At 36.7% G+C, this 17501-nt stretch overlaps 2 protein-coding genes across 3 annotated transcripts in view; one reads left to right on the top strand and one right to left on the bottom strand.

Moving 5' to 3' along the window:
- FBXL13 (F-box and leucine rich repeat protein 13) overlaps nucleotides 1–17501 on the top strand; it is a 167868-nt gene that overhangs the window by 77296 nt on the left and 73071 nt on the right. For both annotated transcript variants that reach the window (XM_014556098.2, XM_032484161.1), the window contains 2 exons: nucleotides 5332–5384; nucleotides 8628–8728. In XM_014556098.2, coding sequence (XP_014411584.2) covers nucleotides 5332–5384; nucleotides 8628–8728 — 154 coding nt within the window. The remainder of the gene's footprint in view (nucleotides 1–5331; nucleotides 5385–8627; nucleotides 8729–17501) is intronic.
- LRRC17 (leucine rich repeat containing 17) overlaps nucleotides 1–17501 on the bottom strand; it is a 33052-nt gene that overhangs the window by 13920 nt on the left and 1631 nt on the right. Inside the window, exon 2 of the mRNA XM_006181001.3 lies at nucleotides 2021–2928. Coding sequence (XP_006181063.1) covers nucleotides 2021–2792 — 772 coding nt within the window. The 5' untranslated portion in view covers nucleotides 2793–2928. The remainder of the gene's footprint in view (nucleotides 1–2020; nucleotides 2929–17501) is intronic.

Here is a 17501-nt window from a genome sequence, read left to right as displayed (position 1 = left end):
CATGGAAAAAAGACAAAGGCAGAAATAAGCTCACTGGAGGGGGAATGGCCCAAGAGTAGAAAAGCAGTAAAAAAAAGAAAGCTATCTCCTAACATGTTATCTTTTCTTAAGTTAGAGTGTAGTCTAGCTGGAGAAGTCTTCAATTTTGTGCTGACGGCATTTTTCTCAGATAATTAATGAGCTTAACGCTACCTGCTTTATCACGTGATGCAGCATGTGCAAATTAACTTTAGCTTGGGCATAGAACCCCAGCAACAGCAAGTAGTTTTCCAAACCCGAGTCAGGAGTAGCAGCTTTGTATCAGTTTTAAAAATATATAATTCAAGTCTTTAAGCGTCACAAAGGAAATCCTAGTAAAATGCACTCTTCAGCATGAAGCACTAAGTCCTCACCACAACAGTGTTGGGGAAATTCCACCCGGTCTGACTGCAGAGAAACTTCATATACTGACTTACTGGGAGTTCTTTGATGCTTGCATTGTTAAGGCAGCTGCTTCTGGAGCATGGTGAGATTAATTCTGGACAACAGCAGGCTCAGGTAAACCAAGTTTCGAATCTTAGCTCTGCTGCTTGCCTGTGAGACCCCGGCCAGGTGACTGAACCTCTCTTAGCCTCCTTTTCCTCAACTGTAGATGGGGAAGCTACTACCTTCCTGGCTGTTGTGGACCGCATGTGTGTGGAATATCTGGAGCATAGTAGGTTCTCAATTAATGAGCACTTTCTTTCAAATTCAGATCCCATAACGGCATCTCCCCAGTTACAATGCTGTAATTGCTCTAGTATGGCATCAGTGGTGCCTAATTCACAGGGTGTCATAGCAAGCAAACCTTTCCACGTCATAAGGCCATGGTGTGCTCTAACCAGGTGCCACCTTCCACAGTCAGAGAGGGGCCAGTCTTCGCTGATAACTGAACAAACGTACTGCTGCCTCTTCAGTGTCAGTGCACTCCTGCCTACGGCTTCCTGGAGAAGCCAGAGTCTCTATGCTTATCCTAACCTTCCCTTTCTGTTCTTAAAGAAACAAAACAAAACCAAATCTCCCAAAGTAAGTGGGAGGAATGATACCACACTCTATATGACCCTAATTCAATGACACCTGAATTTAATTTATTACTACAAATAATTAATTAACCCACGCCAGAAAGGAAACACTGTCACATGGTTTGCTATCCAAGGTAGATTAAGTGGTTCCCCCACCACACTTTGAGAACGTCTTCACTAACATGTCAAGAGCAATACTAAAATCTCCCATCTCTTGTCTTATTTCATGAATTTATCCTGTGTGCACAGGTTCTGCACAGTGTTAGCCCAAGATTGTGTGAGATGTAAAAAGCCAGTGATAATTTTTAGGAAGTAGATAATATTCTCGAGAAGTTTTCTTAGTCTCATAGTTCTTGGATTAAACACTTTCAATTTGGAGGTTTTTAAAAATACTTTTATGTTTTATATTGGATAATTTGGGAATAATAAAGATACAGGATGTTAGCAAGTGTTAGCAAAGATTTTGAGACTAAATCGTGAGAACTACAGATACGCCATCACTACACCCCGCGTGGCCGCCCCCTCAGTGCTCACCTGTCCCGCTCTGCTCGTGGTTTTCCTTGAGGTTATCATTTCCCCACAGATGCGCACCATGTTTTGACTTTAACTGATATAAGTCAGGTTATATAGGCAGCACCTGCACTTGTTTTCATACCCAACAGTTTTCCAACGCAAATTAAATTACATTGAATTTAAGATTAAAGAAATTTCTTACAGCCACAGCTTATGATGAGCCAATAAGAGTAGAAGCCAAATAGCTGTCCCTCTGAGCCCACCTCCTACCCTCCTCCAGTGTTCCCCAAATCACCAGCCATCTTGAGCTTGGAGTAAATTCAGTCATCACTGGGGAAATATTTCTGGTGGAAATGACACCAGAAATTCTAAGTCGTGGTGGGGGTGCAGGGATTCATAAGGATTTCTAAATTCAAAGAGCATTATTCATGGTCCATGAAAACTGAAAAAGTAAGAAACATACAGACCTTTCCTTTTGCAGTCCAGGGTTTGTATGGGGAACACGTAATTGTGGCAAAGAGAAGAGTCCGCCTCGGGCCTGATGATTGGGGGTTTCCCTGACACTTGGGGTCTTGGACCCAATTGTTCCTTTTCCTCTTCATTACATAACTGTTCAGATTTTATCTGCCTCAGTTTTTGATTTTTCAGTTCGTGTGGGCTTTCACACTTGGCGTAGTTCCCCAAATTCCGGTTCTTTGGAATCTGCAACATTGAAATAAGCGTTTCCATCTCACAAGTACAGTGCCAGGGATTGTCATAAAGACGCAGGTAGCTCAGGAGAGGTGTATAAATGAACACTTCCTCTGTCAAGACTTTGATCTGGTTGTGCTGCAGTAAGAGAGTGGTAAGTTTATTTAAACCGAAGAAAGCCTCACTCTCAATCTTGGAGATCTCATTCTGTTGCAGATCCAAGCTTTTCAGCTTTTTAAACTTGGAAAACATGTTGTTCTTCAATATGCGGATTTTGTTTCTTGCTAATAGCATGTGCAGCAAATCCTGAGGCCAGCCAGGCAGCACAAAAACTAATTTTCTTTCTTGACAATCTAAGTATTTCTCGTGAAGATACATGTACACTTCGCAGGGGAGGCCTGGTGCATAGCGTTTGACTGGGTTGGAGGTTTTTCGGCTCCCACCAGCCCGGCCATGATTCACTCGGTTTCTTGTGCCCCCAGGGCTTGCCTTGCCGAGCTCAGCGGCTTTACAGAAGAAGAGCAGGATTACTATGGTAACCACGCGCATCCTGACATCCAGCTGGCCCCAATCACTTGGTGTGACTGAGGGAACAATGAAAGTATTCCTTTGAGATCCAAGTTTAGGTAATCTTAGCTAATGCAGTTCAGGAACAATGAGACACAGCTGAGGTCCAGTGGAGTCCCTAGATTGCAGGAGGGAACAAAATATTTAGTTAGAGACCACTGTGAGCACTGCAATTGATGAAAAAATAGCAAGTTTTAAAGTTATTTATTTTTATTTTTTAGCAAAGGCATTCCAGTTAACAAAGGCACATACAGAAGTGTGGTATAAAAGGCTCTACACCCTCCTACTTGCCTGGTTTAGTGGCTAAATGTTTGGGCCCTGAGTCTGAAGCAAGGCTTTTCTACTTGCTTAATTGTGTGATCCTTAGACTAATTATTTAACCTCATCTTCAGTGTCTGTGAAGTGGGACGGAGGACACCTCTAGTATTGTTGGGAGGATGAAACAGGCTCTTGTGCATCAGACACCTCACAGTGCCTGGCCCGGGGGAGGTACCCACAGTGTTAGGACTTAGCACTATGAAAACCGAAACCTGTAGTTTATCACCACACCAGATTCAAGAAATTAAAGGGGATTCTCCTCACAGTTTTGAGATGTGCAAACAAGAGCAGGACTCCTATGGCTCGCGTCCTGAGCTTATTTTTTTCTTTCCTTTTCTGTCCCGCAATCACCAGTCATGTGGAATGTGGGCTCCAGACATGCTCAGGGTACATTGCAGCTGTCCTTGTCATTCTCCTGCACATCTTAGCTCAAAGGTCACCTCAGCAAAACCTCCTCTGACTGCTCCATTAAAGTAGCACCCTTCCCACTCACTGGCCGCTCTCTACTCCATTTCTTGTATTTCTCTCCAGAGCACTTATCATCATCTGTCAAAATAGATTTTTTGCTCCTTTTTACTGTTGTTCTAACCCAACAAGGATATAAACTTTGTAAGGGTAGGGATTTTTCTCTAGTTTGTCCACTGCTGTATTTCCAGCACCTTAGAACTTCTAGCACATGGTAGGGTCTTGAAAAATATTTGCTGACTGCATGAATTACTCTCAAGTAACTATTTTATAAAATATTAATCTCATCGATTTAGTTATATATTTTTGAATCTATTTTTCCCTTAGGTATTATGGATGACTTCCAAAATCTGCACATTTTTAAGAACTGTTTTCATTTTTAAAATTCTGCGATTGGTTTTGGTTTGCATTTATTACTTAGGACATAGTCCATTCTTGGCAGAGGAAGAAATGTTCAAAATGGATGTATGATTAATAACATTTCTGTTGTTATCATTGTGGGGCTATGTGGTTATGAGGAGCAGATGTTGTCTTTTTTTACATTTTTTAAAACTTAAAAAATATTTTTATTGAAGTACAGTCAGTTTACAATGTTGTGTCAATTTCTGGTATACAGTACAATACTTCAGTCACATAGGAACATACATACATTTGTTCTCATATTCTTCTTCACTATGGTCCCTGTGCTATGCAGTATAAACCTGTTGTTTATCTTAGATATGTCTTCTGTTCATTGGAGTAGTGTGAATGCCAGGCTCACCCCACTGCTGGAGTTTTCCTGCTTGTACCAGTCTCCTCTGTCTAGAATGCCTTCTCCCTTCTTTGCCCCAAGCATTCCTCCCACTCCCTGTTTTGTGCCCACTCCCCTCACTGCTCCTCTCTTGTCTCAGTTTTGAAGTTTTATCTACTCTTGGTCTAGACCCAGAGAGCTGACTGTGTAACACTTTGCTGTCTAGCTCTTTGCATGCATGTCTTGTCTTTTCTTCCCTGCCAGACTATAAGCTGTGCAGTTGTCTCCGGTCCCAGAACTAATCAGGCACTTGGCCTTTCTGACCCTCCACGTCTCATTTCTGCAATTCATTGTAATTTATATGTAAGTCTAACCTAAAACGTAAATATTTTGTTAATTATTATGCATTCTGAATTATTTCTGATATTCATTCTTAAGTATTTGTGGGTGTGAAATATACAACTTTAAAATGTGTAAGAACTAAGCTGGATTGAGGGACAGAGAGGTGGATGTACAGGTGTATGTGTGATAAAGCAAATATAGTAAAATATAAATTATAGAATCTGGGTGATGGGTATATTCATTGTACAATTCTGCAATTCTCTCAACTTTTTGTATGTTTGAAAAATTTCATAATAAAATGCTAAAAGGAACCAAAAACCAAAAATATTAACAAAAAAGTCATGCCACAAAAAAGCAGACTGATTTCTTCAAGTGCTTCAAAGCTAAAAGCTCTACGTATATACAGTTTTCCCCGAAGTAGTATTTTTCTCTTTTCCCCTTCCTTCTTAATCCTCAGACAATAATAAACATGTGTATATATTTTAATTTTAAAGCCAAAAGAAATTGCTTTTCTGGGAAAGGAAACCATAAACTTAGAACAAGTTACTGGCCAAGGTTTTTGTTTGTTTTCTAATGAATACACTGCATTGAATGTAGGATGGAAAAACTTTTAAGTTTAAACATTTGTAATATGTTGTTTAGTAATGTGTGACTTGTTTGATTTAGGCCTCTGTAGAAACTTGCAAGAGCTGAATGTCTCTGATTGTCCAACACTCACGGTGAGTATAAGAAGCTTATTTTACTATTGTTTGTATAGATTCAGACTAGCTCCACTGGAGTGCTAATACACAGAGGTTCTGCCAAAATACATGCCTGTGTGCTCATTTAGGATTAAAGATGAAAAAAAGCAAACTACGTTAAACATTGGCAAGAAATGTTACCCAATGCTATTATTAATCCTCTACATATGCCCAAGGTTAAATTCTCTGGAAAGTGGAAACTATTCAACAATTACACAAAAATGAACTATATTGATATTTAAGGCCATGCGTGTATGAGATGGAAAAAAGTGGGCCCCAGCAGAGACAACAGACTCACTTTAGCAGTCTTCATGGGTATCAACTGTGGTGGATGGAAATGAACATGCAATCCTAGCCAGCTCCTTTATGGTCCCTGTCACCAGGCTTGCCTCTACTTCCAATCTGTCTTCCACCCTATGAGCACAGAATATTCTTTCTAAAAGGCAGATCTGACCATTTCATTCCCATCTTCCATCATTTATACTCATACCTGTCATCTACACTATTGGATAAAGTCACAGCTCTTTAAAATTACTGCACCTTGGAGACCCTCAGTGGTCTTACCTCTGCCTCCCTTTCCAGCAGTGTTTTGTTCTAGTTCCTGCATGCACATTAAGTTTCAGCAGCCACAGGCTGCTATGCTTTCTTTGCTGCATGTACTAAGCTCCCCTAGGTGTTCTGCCTTTGCTCAGGCTGTGCTCTTGGCTTGGAGATAGGAGGGAACAGAATGAAGAGTCTGGTTGTGCCATGCTTCTCTTTAAGGTCCACAAGGTCCATGCCCCTTGGCACAGGTGAAAAGACTTGAGGAATTGGCTCCTCCTTGCTACATACCCAGCCTCATTGTTACAGTTTTTTCTTTCAAATTTCTACTCTATCTCTTTCTGTGGATATTTTTAGTATCTATAATGTTAAAGATGTACTTATTTTTATATATAAAGATACAAGGAATCTATATGTTACAAAACATATGTGCTATAGGGAATTTTAGATGAATTAAGTTTCAATTCTTGCCCTCAGGGAGCTTCAGTTCTCACTTGACTAAAAGATCATATTCTTTAAATTTGGCTTTCTAATATGAAAGTCAAAACAATGCCATCTGTGACGAATTTATGAACATCAAAGTCTATTCCAGTTTTGGAGTCTCATAACATACAGGGCTGATAATTTTATCCAGCTACATTTTATTACTGTTTTTCCCTTTGAGACATAGACTGGGAGACAGACTTGCACTTAAGGAGTTGAGTAACACTGATTCAGAAAGCTTTGATTTCTAAGAAGCTTGCCTTGTGAATATATTCCATTCAGAAAGATTTGAGAGTATTGTGGACAAATTCATGAACCATCCTGAGATGTAGACTCAAACAATTTTTGTATTTGTGTGCTCAAAAATTTGAGGATTGAAACTGGAGTTCTTTTAAACCTTGAGAACAAAATTCGTTTGAATTTTCTCCAGACAGGAAAATGCAGAGAATTGTTTGTCTCCTCATCTCAAAGGGAAAATCAGATTATTCTATGTTACATAAAGCCTACTCCAGTTTCTTCTTGCTGGCCCCCACATTTGCATCTGAGTGGCTACCTCTCTAAGGGTGTACAAACCAGCTTCCTATCCTCTCCTTGCCCCATCTCAATTTGCATTTTCGCTAGTCTTCCAACAGACACACAATCACTTTGATAGTTGATTGGCACCATGAATGTTTTTGAAGATACATTCTTTGTATTAAATGATAATGCCACACATTATGTTTGTTCTCTAAATTCCTGCTGGGAAAAAACTGTACTGTATACTTTTTTATCTATCCATGTATATCCAAATCTTACATTTTGGTGGTGGAGTATTTAGATAAATTGCCGGCATCTTGAATGCAATGGCAAGAGTGTGGTGTTTATTGAAAGCCCTGCACTTGTCCTCATGTGTCATTGGCCATAGAGCCTTTCCCACAGCAGAACTATAGTTTTACAACTTAAAATAAAGAAAAAAACAAAAAACAAAAACCAATAAACTTGTGTTCTCTTTAAGGTGTGGTTTGCAGCCCCTGTAAATCAACCAATTCTTATTCCATGCTCAAGATGCTCTGACCTGCAGGATTTTGTCATTTTAATATTCATGATTCCAGGAAGTAGCTAGGGACAGAATGGTAAAGACTGATGGTCCTGCTAATAGTAAACCTTTGTCATTCTTCGTGGTGTTGGGGGCAGCCATACTGACCATGCAGAATTCTTCCCCAAACCACATCTCCTAGCCAAGTGACAATTTACCTCTTCCTGCAATGGCCTATTCTTCCAGGACAATGTGCTGCAAATATTTAAAAGTAGCAGACCTCTTCATTGTTCCTGGGAAGACTCAGCAACTACCATTAAACAAACACAAACCTGCTGCTACTCATTCTAGAGCATTTTATAACTAGTTACCCATAAAAGCAGCAGCTCCATTGCAATCAAAGCTTGCAACTCATCTGTCTTGTAAATGTTAATTTAGGGCTTATGCTTGAAATCACTCTGCTTTTTTGTTTTTCTCATGTGGCAGTCACACTTCTCTTGTGGGTTTCAGCTCTGTGGGAGAGTGCTGCCTGAGTCTTTGAGATTCTCCCCCACAGTACCCCCAACACTGAATTTCACATCCAACATGTATGTAGCCTGTATTTTACTTCAAGCCATCTCAAACTTACCATAAATTTGCTGAAAATCTGTTCAGCTGTTTTAATATATTCAGTAACAGAACCACAGAAACTTAATTACATACACACATAAATCTCTATATAAATATGTATGTGTAAACACGGACTCCCTTTTTAATGAGGTCCAGTTGAAAGCATTTACTACTCCTGACTTTCAGAATGATTTTAGTAAGCTTAAAAATGGACCCATTTTTAATCACTTTCATGCATCTAAAGGGTCAGGAATGTTTGGCACTTTGACAAGAGCTCAAATTTCCTGTTACAGAGTTGAACTTGTAAGGGTTCAGATTTTCATGAAGTGTCACGGTGATGGAATGGGACTTTATTTCCAAAGAAAGGGAAAAGGGGTGTGTGGGGGGGAGTAATGGAGCTTTAAGCAGAGTCATCACCTTCTATTTAATTTGATTTATAACTAAGAATAAAAATATGAAGAGACCAAGTCTTGCATATACTTCTATGGAGGAGGGAGAGAGATGATAAGGAGATAAGGGTGAAATAGCAAAGCCTGTTAGACTTTGATAAGATTCTTCTCTCTGTTTTTATGCAGGATGAATCAATGAGATACATCTCTGAGAGCTGTTCTGGAGTCCTGTATCTCAATCTATCTAACACAACTATCACTAACAGGACGATGAGACTCCTGCCGAGGTAATGCTTGTGTTATCTGTATTACATTGAAGACAGTTATGCTCCTCTAGGCTATGACTTGCTCTAGCATTCCCCAAATGCAGTGCTGCTGTTACTAACACCCCACCACTGTGGCTGACAAGGGGACTGCTTTCAAGTCTCCAAGCTGGTGCCTAACCTCTCCCTCCTGGGAGAGGCTGGTTGAATAATTGGTCCTTTGCTTTGGCCAGTATTTTGGGGTCACTCTTGTAGCAATTTGCTCAGTAGCTTGAGTTAGACTCTGCCTTCTCTTTCTGTTCCTCCTCCTTGGGCATTGGAGCTTGGCCCCTAAATTCCAGTCTTGCGTTTGGACTTCTTTACAATAGAACCCCCAAATCCTGCCTCCTTAGACTCCGAGCACTGCAGTGCCAGATTCCCTGTGGCCATGCTCTGGTTACCTGTTGGGACTCCCATCACCTCCAGGAAACCTGATGCTTGTTTTCTGATCTATGGACTGTTGACAAGCTAGCACTTCTTTGAAAGAGAAGGGACAGGAGAACACATCACCAAGAGTTGACAGAATATTCAAATTTATCAAAAATTTCACATCATTCAATTATTCTCTACTTTCATCAAGGAAAGACTAATCAGGAAGGGTATATGATCATACTGGGAGAGATACAAAACATTTTTCAAACTGCTATTAAAGAATGAACCATTTTTGTGCATATAACTTTCTTAAGATCCTTTAAAAAATAACAGTGAGGCATTTGGAAAAGCTTAAACAGAAAATTCTAGGTGATAATTTCCCTTATCTTTTTCCTCTGGCCATTTTCTGGAAATGTGCAATGCTAAAAAAAAAAAAGTGGTTATGTATTTTGTTTATCTAATTAATTGAATTTCCATATTTTATTTAATCAAGTCTATCAGATCTTTCCTTTGAATTTTTTGAATCTTTTAAAAATAGGGGGTTTTCCTCCTTCCAGATATTTGATATGCATTTATTTATTTTTTTCTTGTATGATTTGTTTTTACTTAAATCTATAATCAACCTAGAATTTATTTCGGTAGATAAATGAGACAATGAGCTAATGATCATAGGGTTCAGCAAACTGTGACCTGTGTGGCTAAAAGCCTGTTTTTGTGTGGCTCATGAGCTAAGAATTTTTTTTTTTTCACTTTAAGAGCTGTTAAATAACTAACCAATTATTCCAGCATCATTTATTGAATAAAACTTTTCTCAACTGATATGTGATGTCACTTTATATACCTAAAAATTTTATATAGGTAGTAAGTACTAAAAACTCATCACCTTCTAATGTTCTTGTACATGTTACTGTGATGTATGTTCTCAAGGTTATTTATGTCCATTGTATCTGTAGGTGAAAACACTACAGAACTGTGAGCTACTGTGCATCTCTTCCCAACTCCATGTTCACTGACCACTCATTGGTAGCTTGAAATCAGTCAAAATGGGAGTGTTCTACACCATGGAAAATGGCAAACAATACAAATTTGGGCTTGATTTATTTATTGTTGATTGTTTAGACTGGAGAAAACAAAATAGCAGATAAAATTTAAAAGTGTGTCATGCCTGTAGCTGCAATGTTGTGAATAGCACAAAAAAACTGAGAAAGTATTCTTTCAGTACTTGAAAACTGTTATCGGATTCAGCAAAGAAGTTGCATCATTGATAGACATGTGAAATCTGGACATACATCCTTGTTTCACTTTTGTCTTACTCATCAATTTAAATAAAAATATTCATATTGGAACTATAAACATTCTTCAAATTTTTTGAACTTTATTTTTATTTTATGAAAATAAGAAATGCAGCAGAGTGTCAGATTTTATTTTTCCTTTGAGCATGTAGGAGACAAAAGTCCTACCTACATTTATGAGTTTGGCAAAAGCCAGTGAAAGCTTTGTGTGAGAATCAATTGACTATATAAAATTTACAATAAACACTATTGTATATTCTATTATTATTTTAAGTTGTGTGCTGTACATCTTTTGTACCTGCAAAATAGTTAATGTAAAATAGTAAGATGTACAAATTTATAGTAAACAAAGATACATTTATATACATACAAGTTTTTGAAGAGCCAGTTGCTAGATATTTACCAGTATGCTGATAATTAAAGATAAAATAAATGAGGAACTAATTCATTTTTACAATATTTAGTCTACCTATCAGGAACATAGTACAGTTAGAATTTTTTTTTTCAAATGTTCTTAAATGTCTCAAAATTTTGTTTTATTCATATGGATAGTCTTTGTGGTATCTTTTTTTTTTTTTTTAACATTTTTTATTGATGTGGTATCTTTTTAATTGCCATTGTGAATGATATCCTTTCTGATTATAATTTCTCATTATATTTTCTAAATGGTCACTTTTGGACTTGGGTATGATATATATGTATCTTTTCAAACTTTTCATTTGTATAATTTAATCAATTTCTTCTAAAATAAAAAATAAAGCTACGAAATTACTTCTAAATAAGAACTTAGGCAAAGCTTCTATGATTTTATAAGTACTGTTCACTTTTTCTAAATGAACTGTTGTATATGTACCTTCCTCTTTGACCCAATAATTACTTAGAAGAGAATTTTTGGTTTCAAGTGGTTGAAGTTTCTTTGATTAAGTTCTGTTTTTAATTTCAGTTTTGTACGCTGTGGTCAAGAAATGTGGACTGAATTATTTCTACTTGGGGGGATTTACTGAGATTTCTTGATGGACTAGTTTATATAATTAATTTCAGTAAATCATCCATGAATATTTAATACAGGAGAGTTTTTTTAGAGAACAAAATTTCTATGTGTATATGCATATATATGTATAAATTATTGACATGTCATAGATATTAGTGATATATTAGTTACCTATTATAATCAAGTTTCTATTATTTTTATATTTTATACATAAAGATTAATCAGTAGTATGTTTTATATAGATTATAGCATTTGTTCACATAAAATTATATTTTTTATTCTGGTTGATGTTTCTTTGCCTTAAATTCTTTCTTAATCTGCTATTAATACAGTCACTTTTATTTTCTTTTGCTTATAGTTTTGTGGAGTAACTTTATGTATCCCCATATTTTCAACCGTTGTGTTGCTATATTTTAGGTTTATCTTTACATGCAGCACATAGCTAACTTCTACTTTTAAAAATGTTAATCTCTTTGACTTTTTAAGAGGATAGTTTAAAAGATTAATATTTCTTATCCAACTGAGTGTATGGTCCTATTTTTATTATCCTGCTTTATGTTTTTGGTTTTTATGTTACTGCCCTGTACTCATTTTTTCTGATCTTTGCTATATAAAGTGCTTTTTATTTCTATGAGCTGAACGCATTTCAAAGATATCTGTGTATTCTCTTGTATATTCTAACTAGTGTCTATTTGTATGTTTTTAAAAAGCATGCTTTAACATGCATTTCTCTTAATTACTAAAGTCACGATGAAAGAGTAACTTTGGCTCCCCGTGTTAGACAAGAGATCTGATACGTTCCAAGTTTTCCCTTGAACTTGATGTTCCTCTACTTCCATTCACTTGTATGTAAAATATATATTAATTGTGATTTTTGTTAAGCACTTAACTTTCCTTTTAATACTGATTTTTGGTCTTTGTACTCAATACTATAATCATATTTATAATGGTTATGTAGTCCTAACTCTAGTTTTGTCAATCATAGATGGTCCATTTGTTCTACAATTTTCTTATTCTTTAATTTTGATTTTGATTCATTCCTATGATGACTGGAAATATAATTTAAAGAACTCTTTATCTGGGAAGATGGGCAAGTATTAGATTTTCAGTCATTGCTTTCTGAAAATAGCTTTGTTTTCTTGCAAATTCTCTCAGTATATAGTTTTGAATTATGTCCCTTATTCTATCCTTAAAACTCTACAATGTTGCTCCATAATCTTTGATATTTAAAATTAAAGAGATGTCTAAAGCCAGCTTGATTTTTCTTCTTTGTTGGTAATCTATTTTTTATTCCAAGATACTGGCAAGAATTTCTTTTTCTCTGAGAAATTAAAAACATTTTCAAAGGTTAACTGTTCTTTCAATTAACTTTTTTCTGGATCATAGTAAACCTTTTGAACATTAAAACTTAGATCTTTTCTCAGCCAAGGAAGGTATTTTCCTCTTTCTTTGTTTTTCTGTTAACCAAAGTCTTTATTCAAATTTTAAAAAGTTTTCCTCTCATGTCCTTTTATTTTTGCTCTAGGATCCAATGTAGGCTACCATATTGCATTCAGTTGTCATTTCTCCATAGTCTCTTCCAATCTGTGCCAGTCCTCAGTCATGTCTCGTATTTCATGACCTTGACACTTGAAGAACACTGTACAGTTATTTATTTTATAGAATGCCCCTCACTTTGGGTTTAATCTGATGGGTGTTTTTCTTTTATTCTGCTTCCATTCCATTTGTTCAGGTTTCATCTTAAGACTCCCCTTTTATTTTTAGATTGAATTTTGATTCTCATCCTTCAAAGCTGCCATCTTCCCTCTCAGCATTTTTGCCTCTGTATACATTTCCTCAGCCCACTGCATTCTCTATATCAGTAGTTCTCAAAGCATGTTCTAAGAACAGCAGCATTCCAGTTAATGTTTAATAACTGGCTGGGGTAGCGGGCAAAGGTATGTTCTAATTTATAGGATTTACTGATTTCTGTGGTATAACTAATTCCACCATGGCCAATTTTAAACTACCAACACGGTGTCACTGAATGTCGAGTTGGGAAGAGATGCTAACAATTAGTTCTCATGGGCTGGTGCAAGTCAGCTCCAGCGGCACCACTGTGGACGGCGCCTGATCCTTTCAGGAGTTCTATAGTGTTCTCTGCTCTGCAATATAGAACATCACTCAATACCTTTCTTTAGACATTCCATATTAAGATACATCTGTGTATGGATATATGTGCATGTATGAACATGTGTGTTTATATAGGGAGAATATATGTGCATATATGTATGTTTGTGTGTATGTATGTATGTATCTATATCTAGATAGAGCAGGGTAGTGGGGAGGGAAGAGAGAGAGAAATACATATTATAAAATCCATAAATCCATATGTGAAAATCTGAATTTACAAAGCAGATGATTTGGGAGTAGTATACATCATGTTATAAATTATTTTTTAAACTTAAAACATTTGTTCCAACCATACTTTGAGATAACCTTTCCTCCTAGGACATTTAAAATAATTCTACAGCTATGCATAGTTTTCCAGAGATGTTCATTTCACAAATGAAGCTATACCTTCAGTGAGCAAAAGATAGACAAACTGGACCCAAGATGAGAATTTTGTTTTGATTTTAACTGCTAGTTCTTGCTACTGAGACAACATTTAGGATAAATGCTATTTGGCACTGATGTTATTCATCATATGAAAAAAATGTACACTGACTTTCTTACATATAATAAAAAAACCGTCTCATAACGACTCTATTTTTGCTCTGCTTTCCATTGTTTCAAACATGCTTGGTTATGCAAAGGCATTTTTTAATTATAAATAACCAGAGACATGTTGTTTGTTGCTGTTCTCATTCACTCTTTGGTGTCTTTAGTACTTCTTTCCAAAGAAAAATGTAATTTGTTTGCCTCTCTTGGCAATACTGATTTGCCAGTTTTTAATTTGAGTATTTTTCCTCATGGCTTTGGGGACTTGCTCAGTTTCTTAAAGTTGAAAATGAGAGGGTGGGAGAGTATAGCTCAAGCAGTAGAGCACATGCTTAGCATACACGAGGTCCTGGGTTCAATCCCCAGTACGTCCTCTAAAAAATAAACAAACAAACAAACCTAATTACCTCCCCCAGCCAACAAAAAAAAAAAAAAAAAAAAAAAAGGAAGAAAGAAAGAAAATGAGGGCTGCCCACACTCATGCCCAGTACAAGACATTTGTTTGCTTCTAAATACTTCCTGAATTAAACCCTTTCAGTTTATTCCGATTCCCACAATCTATTCTAGATGGCACTCTCAGCATCTCATTTGGCACAGCATCCTGATGGTTCACTCTTAGCCTCTCTTCCCTTCAGTCTGCTCTGCCTTATGCTGCAGGAAGTATCATCCTGGAACAATAGTCTTATCATGTCTTTGGCAAGCATGAAGTCTAGACTCTTCCCTACTGTCCTTTAACATTATCTGGTCAAACTTATCTGCCCAGGTTTTCCAAGGGAAGCCCTTAACTCTGGTCATCTGATTCCTACATGCTTCTCTTTCTCTACAATTGGAATTCCTTTCTCCTCCCCTTGCTAATCCACAGACCTCACACTATCTATCAGAACTCCACAGTGATTTCTGCTTTTCCTGAGTTCTAATAGCAACATTCAGTCACTTATTCACCATGTGAATCAACCTTTATTTGCAAGGCATTCTGGGCATACAGTGGTGAGTAAAGCTATTATGATCTCTGCTCCTTAACGGAGCCTTATATGCTGTAGTAGCATGATGTCTAATTATTATTTCAGATAGATGAATCAGCCACTCAGCTGGCTTGGAAACTTCTTATTGGCAGGGACTCTCGTGTTATATAGTCTCACCAGTGCCCATCAGATTAGGGTAGACAGAGTTAGCTGTTGCCTTGTAAATAGGAGGCCAAGTCACTGCATTGGGATTTCCTGCAGGAATTCTATTCTGCAAAACTACCTCTGTGAGACTAAAAAGCCCAAGACTTAACTCAAAAAAATCTACATACAAATCCTCTCTTGTATGACTGGGCTTGTGTCTGTGATTTTTCAGAGAGATTTTCATTTAAGTATGTAATTCTACATTTCCCTCTAGTAATAACTGCCTCAGGTGTTAAGAGATCTAACACAGAAGGCCTCAATTCTTTACTGAAAAAAAAAAATGCCAAAACAAAGGAGAAGAAATGATCTCTGTAGTTTCTATAAGAATTGTGATTTTTTTAAAGATTATGGCAACAGTAGAAAGATAAATAAATCACAAAAAGAATACCACTGCCACACATGTAAGAAATATTTAGTTATCAAATAATTAGAAGAAGATAAACACAGGCTGAAAACACCACCTTAAAGTGGAATTCGAGTTATCAAGTCATCTCTGGATTAGAAAAATGATCAACCAAATCTTACTCATGTAAAGGACACGTTTCTTTGCCAAAATTCAGGGTAAAAAGTAGCAATTTTGAATACAATTTGCCAAGAACAATTTCACTGTCAACTGATACCTTTGCCATTCCCAGAAGCGCTAATCTGCAGCACTGTAAATCCCTAGAAAGGCCTGCAGGGCCACTCAAGATTCCTGAGCTTTGCTTTCAAACCAATGGCTCCCATGAGGTTCTACTTTGAAGAGACATATCTAGAGACTTTTAATCTGGGGGTCATTTAATTTAATTAACAATCTCTTTTGCCAAACCCAAGGTTCTTAACCTGGGGTCAGTGGAGCCTCTAAGGAGACCAGGCATGGAAATCAGGGGTTCCATGAATCCTGAGACGAGAAAAAAAAATTTTGTTTTCACTAAGTTCTAACTGAAATGTAGGTAATAAAATCAGAGTAGTATTAGTAGTCCCTGGGACTCTTTCACGCATATAAATCACAAATATTTTCCTATAGTTGTTACAAATATTTCAAAATATCATCACTGCTTCAAAATCATGGTAGTTATTAGAACTGCCACTAGACCTTGTTATTTAATACGTTAATAAAGGAGCATATATGTTGTTATTCCACTCATTTGGTTTTTAAAATATTTTGATATCTTTCAATATAATTGACTGCCTTTATAATCATAAATATTCTATTTTATACATTACAAACCTTATGTTGACAAAGGGTCCATAGATCTGTAGGTATCTGTGACACAAAAAAGTTTAAGAACTCCTTGCTCAACTCTCATTTTTGGTTATTTGTTAACTGATCACATGCACTTAAACTGAACAATAGACTTGGACCAGATTTGAATAGATTTGAATAGGCGTGATTTTGTAAATAATAGTTTCATTATTTTAACTAAAGGAAGACTGATTTCTATATAGACCTTAAAGATAGGTTAGAAAGAACAGTCTGCAAATGAGTGGCAACACGTGTGAGGAACAGAAACTACATCAGAGGCTGTCAACCTCACTGGAGCTGACAGATTACATATGGCATCACCACCATGACCAAAATGAGGGTGCAGATGCAATATGAGGTCCCCCAAACTCTTGGAATCAGTTGTATGCCTCACTTTTGTTAGGTCAGTAACTGTTTCATTAAATGGAAGAAGATAATACAAACTTCTTAAGAATAATTCATATGTAATTATTATTTGAGGAAGTAGTAGCGGTACTAACTATATATATATATATATATATATATATATATATATATATATATATATATATATATATATAAATATATATATATAAAAGCTTCTACCTTATCCTTGCTGATTTTAATCAACAAAAATCACCCTCTATATAGTATTGTTACATGTACGTTCTCATGAAATTGTCACACCTCTAAGAGGAAAGAGCAGATAGGATTACATTCATGTTACAGATAACAAAAACTGAAGTTCAGGAAAGCCCTTCAGTTGGTCAAGGTTAAAAAAAGATAAAATTATAATCTCCACTTGACAGATGTGGAAACAATCTCTGAGAGGTTAGGGAAGTTGCAGTTAAGTGTCAGGGCCGGGATTCAAATCCAATTTGGCCAGATTCCAAAACCTTGTATATTTTCCATTGTGTCAAGCTGCCTGCCTCACTACTCCTTTCTCCAAATTAGAGAGCTGAAGGATCGTTAGAAATGACAACCTCCAAGAAAATTGTACTTCACTCGGTTGAGTCACAGGGATATACTTCAG

Source organism: Camelus ferus, chromosome 7 (genome assembly GCF_009834535.1).
Source record: "Camelus ferus isolate YT-003-E chromosome 7, BCGSAC_Cfer_1.0, whole genome shotgun sequence".
In the NCBI taxonomy this organism is placed as follows: domain Eukaryota; kingdom Metazoa; phylum Chordata; class Mammalia; order Artiodactyla; family Camelidae; genus Camelus; species Camelus ferus.
This window is presented reverse-complemented; position numbering and strand designations above follow the sequence as displayed.